This window comes from Capra hircus, chromosome 9 (assembly GCF_001704415.2).
Source record: "Capra hircus breed San Clemente chromosome 9, ASM170441v1, whole genome shotgun sequence".
Lineage (NCBI taxonomy): Eukaryota > Metazoa > Chordata > Mammalia > Artiodactyla > Bovidae > Capra > Capra hircus.
In genome coordinates this window covers 79073503-79088217 of record NC_030816.1, presented here as the reverse complement: position 1 = coordinate 79088217, position 14715 = coordinate 79073503, and the positions used below count along the sequence as shown (strand labels likewise).

Sequence of the window (14715 nt, the reverse complement as noted above, 5' to 3'; positions counted from 1 at the left end):
CTCCCAGCACTCAGGAATGACTGCCTTTCTGTGTTACGCTTATGGACATAACACACCATTTACAAATAGATGGTTTGTGCAAGTTATAAATATTCTCCAAGAAAGATTAGCAGAAAAACAAAAAAAATGAGTGGAATGAAATATTAATTATTCAACCAGCTACAGGCAGAATCTTAAGTCCCAGAGACATAAAAAAAAATCAAATACCCTTCATTCTCTCTGCTACTCAATTTAAACCTAGTTATCTGAGTACTACAGGACAGAAATGATGGACATGCCATTAAAATAGCCCTCCATGCCAAAGGAATTTCTTCACTGTTGCTATCCAGAAGCAATGTTTAGTTAAAACAAATAGGGATAAACGTTTAAATATATATGCTTTAAAAAAAATAATAGCAAATGCAATAATACTTTCCTCTCACTGGTTATAGCACCAATGGGGCTTGTTAATTAAATCACAAGAAGATGATTTGGTCATTTGAACCCAATTTAAATAAGCAATAAGCTTAATTCTGATCATTAATGACTAGCAAAATTTATTTTCAGTGTTCAATGTAAGTTCTGTTAATAGAAAGTGTTTTGATAATACAATTTCTAAACTCTCAAAGTAGGAAATTTAAATTATCACAATGCTGAAAGAGATATGACCTTAAAACCATGTGGCTTTTACTGCGGATCAAACAGTTCTTCTCAACCATTAAAGGGCTACATCTAATACAGACAAATAATACGCAAATTTATTAAGCAATACTATATCCTTAGCAGTGAGTCATGGGTTAGGAATATACACATAATCAAAAGTGAAAGTGAAAGCAGCTCAGTTGTGTCCAACTCTTTGCAATTCTCCAGGCCGGAATACTGGAGTGGGTAGCCTTCCCCTTCTCCAGGGGATCTTCCCAACTCAGGAATCGAACCCAGGTCTCCTGCATTGCAGGTGGATTCTTTACCAGCTGAGCCACCAGGAATGCCCAAGAATACTAGAGTGGGTAGCCTTTCCCTTCTCCAGGGGATCTTCCCAACTGAGGGATCGAACCCAGGTCTCCCGCATTGCAGGGGGATTCTTTACCAGCTGAGCCACCAGGAAAGCCCAACACATAATCAAGGGTCCTAGTTATAAACTTGCCTGGGAGATATGACATGTATACTTGGTGGGATGACTAACAGTAAAAGATAATAAGAAGCAAATAAATAACAATGATATAATTTTCTGCTGTTGCTGTTTAATCGCTAAGTTGGGTCCAACTTCTTGCAAACCATTTTTTTAATCAAGTAAAATCTGTCGTAGACTGTGTAATTTGATCCGGATTTTGGAAAAAAAAAAAAAGCTCTGAGTGTATACAGAAATAATAGGGCAGAGACTGGAAATCATTTACTATGAAAACTCTACCATTTTGATGGTATGATCTATAAAGAGGAAGGTTTGGATGTGGCTTCCTCAGAGTTCCACTCAGTCAAATCAGGTGGCGCTAGTGGAAAAGAACCCATCTGCCAATGCAGGAGACATAAGAGATTGCAGGTTCGATCCCTGGGTCAGGACGATCCCCCGGAAGAGGGCATGGCATGGCAACCCACTCCAGTATTCTTGCCTGGAGAATCCCATGGACAGAGGAGCCTGGCGGGCTCCAGTCCATAGGGTCACAAAAAGTCAGACATGACTGACCCGACTTAGCACACACACAGCAAAAGGAGACCAGCCAGGAGCAGTGCCTGTGACCTGGCCTCCTGGAATAGCCAGCCTAGCTCACTTGACCTGCCCTCTGGCAGCCCCTGTGCTGTGAGTATGGGAGGTGAGGGCAGGGTTCTGAGCAGAGGTTCTCTACCCCATCTCAGGACACCTTGGGCAGGGCTTAACTATGAGGGGTGGTTCAACAATAACCATGGAACTGAGCCCCTGCTCACTACCCACAGTTGGGTCCACTTCCCATGGAGGCAGAAAAGGTGGCTGTCTATGGCGTATATTTTAAGATCACCAGAAATTTCCTCATTTACTTCCCTCCAGACCCATCACAGGGTCTAAACACTCTGCCATTCCTCAGATCTTTCAAACTATCGCCAATTCACTGAATTACCCCAATTAATTTGTTATGTAATATTGCCTACTTTTGTAAAAAGCACATTAAATTGTGTCTAAGCCCTTAAAATCAGGTTGGAACCTCAACAAAGAGTTTAGAGGGTTATTGGACATAAAACCCCAAGATACAATGATTTAGTGAGGAAGAAGATAAGAGAAACAGTAATACAAAAGACAGCTTTAATTGGAAGGTGTGGATTTGAAAAAGACACAAAGAAGAAGCATGAGCTCACTCAGACCACCTTTACCCACCCCAGAATTCCTTCCAGCAATGGTTCTGAGGCTTTGCTTAGTCAGAAACTGTCCTGGGGACTAGATGGAGCCTCTGTGCTCAGCTCTACTGAAGGCACCAAAGGCTGCTGATTGACAGCGTGAAGCACTGTATGTGAAGACCCCTGACAATCTGAGAGTAAAACGCAAGTTTGGATCCACTAAACTCTCTAATGACAGTAAGTACTACCCAAGAAATAGGGATAAATAAATGAAAGTCACTATTTTGACTTCAGTCTAGCTATATTCATTCGAAGGACTAATGCTGAAGCTGAAACACCAATAGTTTGGCCACCTGATGCAAAGAACTGACTTATCTGAAAAGACCCTGATGCTGGGAAAGACTGAAGGCGGGAGGAGAAGGGGATGACAGAAGATGAGATGGTTGGATGGCCATCACCGACTCAATGGACATGCGTTTGAGTAGGTTCCAGGAGATGGTGACGGACAGGGAAACCTGGCATGTTGCAGTCCATGGGGTTGAAAGAGTTGACATGACTGAGTGACTGACCTGATTGATATCACTTTGAAGATGGAGTTATAATGAGTTTAAGATACCTTCAAAGATAACTGGCATTCTGAAAACACCTTTTACCTACTCAGCAACATTTGAGTTCCAAATTTATTTTCAACAGATTCAGGTAAAGATTATTTGCAATAGGTTCAGGTAAAGATTAAGCATGCCCCCACTTAACTTGGCATTTCTGTCATCCCAGGAAAATAAGACAGCTGCCATCTACAACCACACTTACCTCACTGGAGTTATTGGAGCTTTGAGGTAGCTGAGTTCCAGAAAATCCATGGCTGCCACTGGAATCGAATATCTGATAGACAGCAGGAGAAAAAAAGACTAATGAAGTGTCTCTACAATATTCGCTTGGCAGTTACTTTCTCAGTATTTAAAAATTTAAGTTCTATAACATTTGACAAGCTCTTCCTATCACAATGTGTACTATTTACGACTCTACTACATCTAAAGTTTTAACTTGAAGTTGCTTTTTTTTCCTTCCCATATGGCTACATATCTTACTTTTCTAGGATATATATTGCTCAGGTCATCCTAGATCTTCTTGATGTTGCTTTTAGCAAGAAGTACACATTTCTGAAGATGCAGAAATCAGAGTTGGCAAAGCCACCAAAATCAAGTTTATCACTATTTTTTAAATGTGCATAGAAAAAAATATTAGGAAGATATAAAGCTAAACATTAAAAGTAGTTGTGTCTGGGAAGAGGAACTGGGAATAATTTCTTTTTCCAATTTTTATCTTCTAGATTTTATAGTAGAATACTAAACATTAAAGAATAGGCCATTTAAACATTTATATGCCTAGTACTAGTAGAATGTGGAGCTACTCCACATTCAAGGTCAGGAGGGGTGGCGGTGAGGAGATACCCCTCATCCAATGTAAGGAACAGTGGCTGCGCTTTGCTGGAGAAGCCATGAAGAGATACCCCACGTCCAAGGTAAGAGAAACCCAAGCAAGATGGTAGGTGTTGTGAAAGGGCATCAGAGGGCAGACACACTGAAACCATAATCACAGAAAACTAGTCAATCTGATCACATGGACCACAGCCTTGTCTAACTCAATGAAACTAAGATATGCCGTGTGGGGCCACCCTAGGCAAGCGGGTCATGGTGGAGAGGTCTGGCAGAACGTGGTCCACTGGAGAAGGGAATGGCAAACCACTTCAGTATTCTTGCCTTGAGAACCCCATGAACAGTATGAAAAGGCAAAATGATAGGATACTGAAAGAAGAACTCCCCAGGTCGGTAGGTGCCCAACCCAATATACTACTGGAGATCAGTGGAGAAATAACTCCAGAAAGAATGAAGGGATGGAACCAAAGCAAAAACAATACCCAACTGTGGATGTGACTGGTGATAGAAGCAAAGTCCGATGCTATAAAGAGCAATATTGCACAGTAACCTGGAATGTTAGGTCAATGAACCAAGGCAAATTGGAAGTGGTCAAACAAGAGATGGCAAGAGTGAACGTCAACATTCTGGAAATCAGCGAAATAAAATGGACTGGAATAGGTGAATTAAACTCAGATGACCATTATATCTACTACTGTGGGCAGGAATCCCTTAGAAGAAATGGAGTAGCCATCATGGTCAACAAAAGAGTCCAAAATGCAGTACTTGGATGCAATCTCAAAAATGACAGAATGATCTCAGTTCATTTCCAAGACAAACCATTCAACATCACAGTAATCCAAACCTATGTCCCAACCAGTAACATTGAAGAAGCTGAAGTTGAATGGTTCTATGAAAACCTACAAGACCTTTTAGAACTAACACCCAAAAAAGATGTCCTTTTCATTATAGGGGACTGGAATGCAAAAGTAGGACGTCAAGAAACACATGGGGTAACAGGCAAATTTGGCCTTGGAATACGGAATGAAGCAGGGCAAAGACTAATAGAGTTTTGCCAAGAAAATGCACTGGTCATAGCAAACAACCTCTTCTCACAACACAAGAGAAGACTCTACAATGGACATCACCAGATGGTCAACACCGAAATTAGATTGATTATATTCTTTGCAGCCAAAGATGGAGCAGCTCTATACAGTCAGCAAAAACAAGACTGGGAGCTGACTGTGGCTCAGATCATGAACTCCTTATTATCAAATTCAGACTTAAATTGAAGAAAGTAGGTTTCAATTTCCGTGCTTGTGATGGGTCTGTTCAGATTTTCTATTTCTTCCTGGTTCAGTTTTGGAAAGTTGTACTTTTCTAAGAATTTGTCCATTTCTTCCACCTTGTCCATGGGAGAAAATAATAGCATATGAAGCAACTGACAAACAACTAATCTCAAAAATATACAAGCAACTTATGCAGCTCAATTCCAGAAAAATAAACGATCCAATGAAAAAAAATGGGCCAAAGAACTAAATAGACATTTCTCCAAAGAGGACATACAGATGGCTAACAAACACATGAAAAGATGCTCAACATCACTCATGATCAGAGAAATGCAAATCAAGACCACAGTGAGGTACCATTTCACACCAGTCAGAATGGCTGTGATCCAAAAGTCTACAAGCAATAAATGCTGGAGAGGGTGTGGAGAAAAGGGAACCCTCTTACACTGTTGGTGGGAATGCAAACTAGTACAGCCACTATGGAGAACAGTGTGGAGATTCCTTAAAAAACTGGAAATAGAACTGCCTTATGACCCAGCAATCCCACTTCTGGGCATACACACCGAGGAAACCAGAATTGAAAGAGACACGTGTACCCCAATGTTCACTGCAGCACTGTTTATAATAGCCAGGACATGGAAACAACCTAGATGCCCATCAGCAGATGAATGGATAAGAAAGCTGTGGTACATATACACAATGGAGTATTACTCAGCCATTAAAAAGAATACATTTGAATCAGTTCTGATGAGATGGATGAAACTGGAGCTGATTATACAGAGTGAAGTAAGCCAGAAAGAAAAACACCAATACAGTATACTAACACATATATATGGAATTTAGAAAGATGGTCACAATAACCCTGTATGCGAGACAGCAAAAGAGACACAGATGTATAAAACAGACTTTTGGGCTCTGAGGGAGAGGGAGAGGGTGGGATGATGTGGGAGAATGGCATTGAAACATGTATACTATGATTTAAGAAATGAATCACCAGTCTATGTTCGATACAGGATACAGGATGCTTGGGGCTGGTGCACAAGGATGATCCAGAGAGATGACATGGGGTGGGAGGGGGGGTCAGAATTGGGAACTCATGTACACCCATGGTGGATTCATGTATGGCAAAACCAATACAGTATTGTAAAGTAAAATAAAGTAAAAATAAAAATTAAAGAAAAAAAAGAAAGTAGGGAAAAACACTAGACCATTCAGGTATGACCTAAATCAAATCCCTTATGATTATACAGTGGAAGTGAGAAATAGATTTAAGGGACTAGATATGATACATAGAGTGCCTGATGAACTATGGAATGAGGTTCGTGACATGGTACAGGAGACTGGGATCAAGACCATCCCCATGGAAAACAAATGCAAAAAAGCAAAATGGCTGTCTGGGGAGGCCTTACAAACAACTGTGAAAAGAAGACAAGTGAAAAGCAAAGGAGAAAAGGAAAGATGTAAGCATCTGAATGCAGAGTTCCAAAGACTAGCAAGGAGAGATAAGAAAGCCCTCCTCAGAGATCAATGCAAAGAAAGAGAGGAAAACAACAGAATGGGAAAGACTAGAAGGCTCTTCAAGAAAATTAGAGATACCAAGGGAACATTTCATGCAAAGATGGGCTCGATAAAGGACAGAAATGGTATGGACCTAACAGAAGCAGAAGATATTAAGAAGAGGCGGCAAGAATACACAGAAGAACTGTACAAAAAAAATCTTCACAACCAAGATAATCATGATGGTGTGATCACTCACCTAGAGCCAGACATCCTGGAATGTGAAGTCAGGTGGGCCTTAGAAAGCATCACTACGAACAAAGCTAGTGGAGGTGATGGAATTATAGTTGAGCTATTTCAAATCCTGAAACATGATTCTGTGAAAGTGCTACACTCATTATGCCAGCAAATTCGGAAAGCTCAGCAGTGGCCACAGGACTGGAAAAGGTCAGTTTTCATTCCAATCCCAAAGAAAGGCAATGCCAAAGAATGCTCAAACTACTGCACAATTGCACTCATCTCACACGCTAGTTAAGTAATGCTCAAAATTCTCCAAGCCAGGCTTCAGCAATACGTGAACAGTGAACTTCCAGATGTTCAAGCTGGTTTTAGAAAAGGCAGAGGAACTAGAGATCAAATTGCCAACATCCGCTGGATCATGGTAAAAGGAAGAAAGTTCCAGAAAAACATCTATTTCTGCCTTCTTGACTATGCCAAAGCCTTTGACTGTGTAGATCACAATAAACTGTGGAAAATTCTGAAAGAGCTGGGAATACCAGACCACCAGACTGCCTCTTGAGAAACCTATATGCAGGTCAGGAAGCAACAGTTAGAACTGGACATGGAACAACAGACTGGTTCCAAATAGGAAAAGGAGTACGTCAAGGCTGTATATTGTCACCCTGCTTATTTAACTTCTATGCAGAGTACATCATGAGAAACGCTGGGCTGGAAGAAGCACAAGCTGGAATCAAGATTGCCCGGAGAAATCTCAATCACCTCAGATATGCAGATGACACCACCCTTATGGCAGAAAGTGAAGAGGAACTAAAAAGCCTCTTGATGAAAGTGAAAGAGGAGAGTGAAAAAGTTGGCTTAAAGCTCAACTTTCAGAAAACGAAGATCATGGCATCTGGTCCCATTACTTCATAGGAAATAGATGGGGAAACAGTGGAAACAGTGTCAGACTTAATTTTGGGGGGCTCCAAAATCACTGCAGATGGTGACTGTAGCCATGAAATTGAAAGACGCTTACTTCTTGGAAGAAAAGTTATGACCAACCTAGATAGCATATTGAAAAGCAGAGACATTACTTTTCCCTGGTGGCTCAGAGGTTAAAGCGTCTGCCTGGAATGCAGGAGACCCGGGTTTGATCCCTGGGTCGGGAAGATCCCCTGGAGAAGGAAATGGCAACCCACTCCAGTACTCTTGCCTGGAGAATCCCATGGAAGAAGGAGCCTGGTGGGCTACAGTCCATGGGGTCGCAAAGAGTCAGACACGATTTAGCGAATTCACTTCACTTCACTTACTTTGCCAACAAAGGTCCGTCTAGTCAAGGCTATGGTTTTTCCAGTGGTCATGTATGGATGTGAGAGTTGGACTGTGAAGAAGGCTGAGCACCAAAGAATTGATGCTTTTGAACTGTGGTGTTGGAGAAGACTCTTGAGAGTCCCTTGGACTGCAAGGAGATCCAACTAGTCCATTCTAAAGGAGATCAGTCCTGGGTGTTCATTGGAAGGAGTGATCCTAAGGCTGAAACTCCAGTACTTTGGGCACCTCATGCGAAGAGTTGACTCATTGGAAAAGACTCTGATGCTGGGAGGGATTGGGGGCAGGAGGAGAAGGGGACAACAGAGGATGAGATGGCTGGATGGCATCATGGACTCGATGGATGTGAGTTTGAGTGAACTCCGGGAGTTGGTAATGGACAGGGAGGCCTGGCATGCTTCGATTCATGGGGTTGCAAACAGTTGGACACGACTGAGCGACTGAACTGAACTGAACTGGTACCTAGTACATCAACCCTCAGCCCAGGCAGTACTAGTGGGAAAGAACATGTCTGCCAAGGCAGGAGACATACGAGGCTCACTTTGACCCCTGGGTCAGAAAGATTCCCTGGAGAAGGGCATGGCAACCCACTCTAGTATTCTTACCTGGAGAGTCCTATAGACAGAGGTGCCTAACAGGCTACAGTCCATAGGGTTGCAAATAGTAGGACACAACTGAAGCAAATTAGCACACACAATATTCACTGCATTCAGAGTGTTATATAAATTCATTGTTCAGTCGCTCAGTTCATGCCCAACTCTTTGCAATAAACTGCAGCACGCCAGGCTCTTGTCCATCACTATCTGCCAACTCCCAGAGCTTGCTCAAACTCATGTCCATTGAGTCAGTGATGTCATCCAACCGTCTCATCCTCTGTTGTCCCCTTCTCCTCCTGCCCTCAATCTTTCCCAGCATCAGGGTCTTTTCCAATGAGTCAGCTCTTTGCATCAGGTGGCCAAGTATTGAAACTTCAGCTTCAGCATCAGTACTCCCAATGATTATGCAGGATTGGTTTCCTTTAGGATTGACTGGTTTGATCTCCTTGCAGTCCAAGGGACTCTCAAGAGTCTTCTCCAAAACCACAGTTCAAAAACATCAATTCTTCAGCGCTTGGCCTCCTTTATTGTCCCACTTTCACATCCATATATGACTAGTAGAAAAACCATAGCTTTGACTATACAAACTGTTGTCAGCTTTTTAATATGTTGTGTAGCTTTGTCAGAGCTTTTCTTCCAAGGAGCAAGTGTCTTTTAATTTCATGGCTGCAGTCACCATCTGCAGTGATTTTGGAGCCCAAGAAAATAAAGTCCGTCGTTGTTTCCACTGGTTCCTCATCTATTTGCCATGCAGTGATGGGGCCAGTTGCCATGATTTAAGTATTTGATTGTTGAGTTTTAAGCCAGTTTTTTCACTCTCCTCTTTCACCTTCAAGAGGCTCCTTAGTTCCTCTTTACTTTCTGCCGTAAGGATGGTGTCACGGGGATGTCTCAGGTTATTGATATTTCTCCCAGCAATCTTGTTTCCAGCTGTGCTTCATCCAGTTTTGCATTTCGCATAATGTACTCTGCGTTTAAGTTAAATAAGCAGGGTGACAATATACAGTCTTAACATACTCCTTTCCCAATTTGGAACCAGTTCATTGTTCCATGTCCAGTTCTAACTGTTGCTTCTTGACCTACATACAGGTTTCTCAAGAGGCAAGTAAGGTGGTCTGGTATTCCCATCTCTTTAAAGAGTTTTCCAGAGTCTGTTGTGATCCACATAGTCAAAGGCTTTAGCGCAGTCAATGAAACAGAAGTAGATGTTCTCCTGAAACTCCCTTGCTTTTCCTATGATCCCACAGATGTTGGCAATTTGATCTCTGGTTCCTCTGCCTTTTCTAAATCCAGTTTTTATGTCTGGAAGTTCTCGGTTTGTGTACTATTGAAGCCTGGCTTGGAGAATTTTAAGCATGACCTTTCTAGCGTGTGAAATAATGCAATTGTGTGGTAGTTTGAACATTCTTTGGCACTGTCCTTCTTTGGAATTGGAATGAAAACTGTTCTTTTCCAGTCCTGTGGCCATTGCTGAATTTCCAAATTTGCTGGCATATTGAGCGCAGCTCTTAACAGCATCATCTTTTAGGATTTGAAATAACTCAGCTGTAATTCCATTACCTCCACTAGCTTTGTTTGTAGTAATGCTTCCTGAGGCCCACTTGACTTTACATTGTACATTTCCTAACACTGCACAGGAGGCAGTGATCAAAACCATCCCCAAGAAGAAGAAATGCAAAATCATATAATGATTGTCTGAGGAGGCCTTACAAATAGCTTTGAAAAGAAGAGAAGTGAAAAGCAAAAGAGAAAAGGAAAGATATATCCATCTGAATGCAGAGTTCCAAAGAACAGCAAGGAGAGGTAAGAAAGATTTGAGAGACTAACACTGGAACATGTACATTACCATATATAAAACAGATGACCAGTGCAAGCTCAGTGCATGAAGCAGGGCACTCAAAGCCTGTGCTCTGGGACAACCCAGAGGGATGAGGTGCGGAGGCAGGTGGGAGCAGATTCAAGGCAGGGGACACATTTGCACCCATGGCTGATTCATATCAATGTATGGCAAAAGCCATCACAATATAGTAATTATCCTCCAATTACAATAAATTGTTTTAAAAGGTTAAGGGAACAATGCAAAGAAATAGAGGAAAACAACAGAATGGGAAAGACTAGATATTTCTTCAAGAAAATTATAGATGCCAAGGGAACATTTCATGCAAAGATGGGCACAATAAAGGTCAGAAATCGTATGGACCTAATAGAAACAGATATTAAGCAGAGATGGCAAGAATTACACAGAAAACCTGTACAAAAAGTCTTACTGACCCAAATAACCACGATGGTATGATCACTCACCTACAGCCAGACATCCTGGAGTTATATAAATACCAACACTACAATTAGCTTCATATCTTTTTAAAACAAAAATGTTCACACAAAGGCTTTTGCTTCTCATAAAATTTTACATTAAGGACGTTTACCATATATGATGGGGTAAAGACCATATTAAGCTTATATCATATTAGCTAAATGTCAACATTTTATAAGCAAATTACCAAGATATTTATTGTTGTCATTTAATTATATAGAATTGGCTATCTTGATTAAAATGAGAATTTGCCTCAAATACATTATTTAAACTTCATAAAAGCTGAATTCAAAAAGATGAGCCCAGCATTAGCCAATGGTGTATAGTTAACCATAATCTATAATGAAGAAATGTTTTCATTTATAACCAACAAATGATTAATTTCACAATTGAAGTACAAATAGAATCACAAATTTTCAACATGATATCGTTGCTGATTGTGAGCATACAAAAACAGTGGCCAAGTAAAGGGTTGCATGTATTTTTGCTATCTTTCAATCAACCAATCCACTTCCTACTACTTCCACCTTTATTGCTTTAGGGTTATAGGTAGGTCATAGAAGCTGATTCTCTCCCTGCTATTCACCTGTTTCATAAGTTAAATGTGTATATCCATATAAAATTAGAAAATAAAGTTCACAAAATGTGACCTTCTCTGCCAGCATATTCAGAATAACAGCTATCTGTCAGAAATAAAAACAAGAACTTCCTTGGACTTCATCCCATTTTCCCCATTCACTTAAATGACCAGCTCATTTTGTGATCATTTATCTTTCCAATAGTCTTACAAAAAATAATAATCCTAAAACATACCACTCAGCAACATAAAAAATCATCATCACATACTGTATTAGCAGCATTAGGAAATATTTCCGACATGAGTAATCAAAACATTCCAAGAACAATTCACTATCCATGGGCCACCTTTCAACAATACGTGCTCAGGCTATTTTTACTTGGCATGTTTAAATAGCCACTCATCCTCTTTCTAGGATAATAGGTAGCAACAATGGTCCAGTGTTGTAGGATCCAGGTAGACCAAGCCTCAGCCTTGACTCTCAGCTGCCTCAGGAACAAGGAAAGGAAGTGACTTCACCTCTCCCTGTCTCTGGCTTCTCATCTGTAATAAGTGATGACACAACGCCTACTTCGTGTCATACAGATGAAATTAGCAAAGGGTCTGGCACTATCAACAGAATTCAGCTGCTGTTATTCTATTATTAACTTTACATGTTGGTTATAACAGAAAATCTATGACAATTACTCCCAAAGGCAATGACGAGTGCAGATGCTTTCCTGATGAGTCTTACCTTTGCGTTCTCATGTGCTGCAGATGTAAGGTGTGAATGCCTCTTTGGGAGTGCCAAAAAAAAGAGTGAGCAACTTGAGTGTTTTCTTTTGGGGAAAAAATTAGTGCTGAGACTGCATCCTTTGAAGCAACTTTGATCTCATTCTGAAGGCTGGTGAACATTTATGATTCACAGCATATCAGGGATTTCCCGCTTGGTCTACTGTCCCTCCCATGCTGAGCAACTCACCTGAGTTATAGATGGTCTTTTCTCCTTCCCTTTTCTTGCAAGTGTGTCCAGGCCTTTTAATGAAGAAAACAACCCCTTCTTGTGTCTTCCCCTCTGAGTCAGTGAGAGAGTTCTTTTCCGAAGGGCAGAGTCATCTCTAGAACATACCTGATTTTAAACACAGTTTAGAAACACCATAAAAGTGCGTTATGTCCTAATAGGAATAAGCCCTGCTTGCTATAAATGTTAGTTGCTCAGCTGCTCTTTGCGACCCCATGGACTGTAGCCTGCCAGGTTCCTCTGGCCATGGAATTATCCAGGCAAGAATACTGGAGTGGGTTGCCATTTCCTCCTCCAGGGGATCTTCCCGACCCAGAGATCCAACCCAGGTCTCCCTCACTCCAGGCGGCTTTTCTACCATCTGAGCAGCCAGGTGTTCTGATCAGTCCCCAGAGTTACTCCAAGTCTGACATAACAGAGGCACATTCACCAGAGATCTCTTATCTAGATAACGTAAGTCTAGCTTCCACAGTCACATCTCTCCAGGGTGGGCAGCAGGGTTGGCAGAACCACCTTCAGACCCCAGACTGAGCCAATGCTATCCACGGAAGCCACCCATGCAGAAATGATCTCACAAAACCCAGTGGAACTCTCGGCAGAAGATCTAAGCACTTTCAATCAGCCCTTCGATTCTTCACACCACTGTCCCTATTCCTCAGGGATTCCACCTTCCTGACTATACGAGGTGGAACAGACAGAAGGGCAGATGCAGATGGGAATACTTAGTAGCTGGGTACTTGCTTGCATGCTCAGTCGTGTCTGACGCTTTGTGACCCCATGGACTTTAGCCCTGGGTCCTCTGTCCATGGGATTTCCCAGGCAAGAATACTGGAGTGGGTTGCCATTTCCTTCTCCAGGGGATCTTCCCGACCCAGGGATTGAACCTGCATTTCCTGTGTCTCCTGTTTTACAGGCAGATTCTTCCCATCGCACCACCTGGGAAGCTGGATTCCAAGAACGAGCAGCAGAGAAGCTGACACTCAACAGCAGGACGCCAACCCTCCCTCCCCCAGCACAGGGTCCCTGGGTGGCCCTGGTCAGTTACTGGGTTAAGTCACAGCAGAGCCGAGTGTCAACCAGCTGGAAAAAGGTGAGCTTCCGCAGTGCTCCCTGCATGCTGCTGAACCGCCTTTCCTTGGAAACTTACCAGAGCGTGGAAAGAGGAAACTGACAAGATGCCCAGCCGGCCCAGGGCCAGCTTGGAGGGGCGGCTGGCGGCAGCAAGGAGGCTCTTGGGGTTCGGCAACTCCCCGCCCTGCAGGCTGGCCAGATAGCAGCGCATCCTGAACAGATCCATGTGAAACTTCTCTAGGTTCTGCTCCCATTGCTGGATCTGTTTAAGCAAGAATAGGATTAATTTAAATAAAAATGAGGCGTTTTCACAGGTCTAACTGAAAATGTGACTCCTTTCACAAACTTTAAGGAAAAAATCATTTAGATGGTGTTGCATGGCTCAAATGAGCCTTCCCTGCTTGTCCCATCTCAAGCCCTCCCTCCAAAACCAATGGGGCCAGGCAGCACTGTTCTACATCAGGATAGCCAAAGACAAAACCAAACCAGTGGTCCCAATATGGTGCCATGGCATGACCTTTGGAGAACTCCAGCGCTGAAAACCATGCTGGCTTAAGGCAGGATGCCCAACTGTAAGTCAGTTACTTTACTTTGCTACGTTTACATTCACAGTCTCTGATCTTAAACCAGATTAACTGAATTGCACACAAAGAGATGCGGGATGAATGGAGGCAGTGATTGCACATTTCTGCACATTCTCAGAATGACTCGTGAAACAAGAAAGAGCAGATGAACTTCAGGCATAAGGACAAACAGAGCTTTTACTCCTACTTTAAGTATACTGGGGAAGAATCACCATTTATACGTCTTTATTAAGACACTTACAGGGCTTCCCTGGAGGAGGAAGTGGCAACCCACTCCAGTATTCTTGTCTGGAGAATCCCATGGACAGAGGAGTCTGGCGAGCTACAGTCCATAGGGTCGCAAAGAGTCAGACACAAGTGAGTGATTAACACTTCACTCCGTAGTTGCTTCATGTTGTGTTAGTTTCTGCTGTACAGCAAAGTGAATCACCCATATATATGCATACATCATCTCTTTTTTTGTATTTTCTTCCCAAGGAAAGCACAGTTCCAAAAGATATATGCACCCTAATATTCAGTGCAGCACTGTTCACAATAGCCA

General features: G+C 42.2%; 1 protein-coding gene across 1 annotated transcript in view; it reads right to left on the bottom strand.

Annotated features, from left to right (window-relative positions):
* TIAM2 (T-cell lymphoma invasion and metastasis 2) overlaps positions 1 to 14715 on the bottom strand; it is a 245820-nt gene that overhangs the window by 82379 nt on the left and 148726 nt on the right. The window contains exons 8-10 of the mRNA XM_018053392.1: positions 13667 to 13852; positions 12481 to 12627; positions 3094 to 3165 (exon numbers count right to left, since the gene is read on the bottom strand). Coding sequence (XP_017908881.1) covers positions 3094 to 3165; positions 12481 to 12627; positions 13667 to 13852 — 405 coding nt within the window. The remainder of the gene's footprint in view (positions 1 to 3093; positions 3166 to 12480; positions 12628 to 13666; positions 13853 to 14715) is intronic.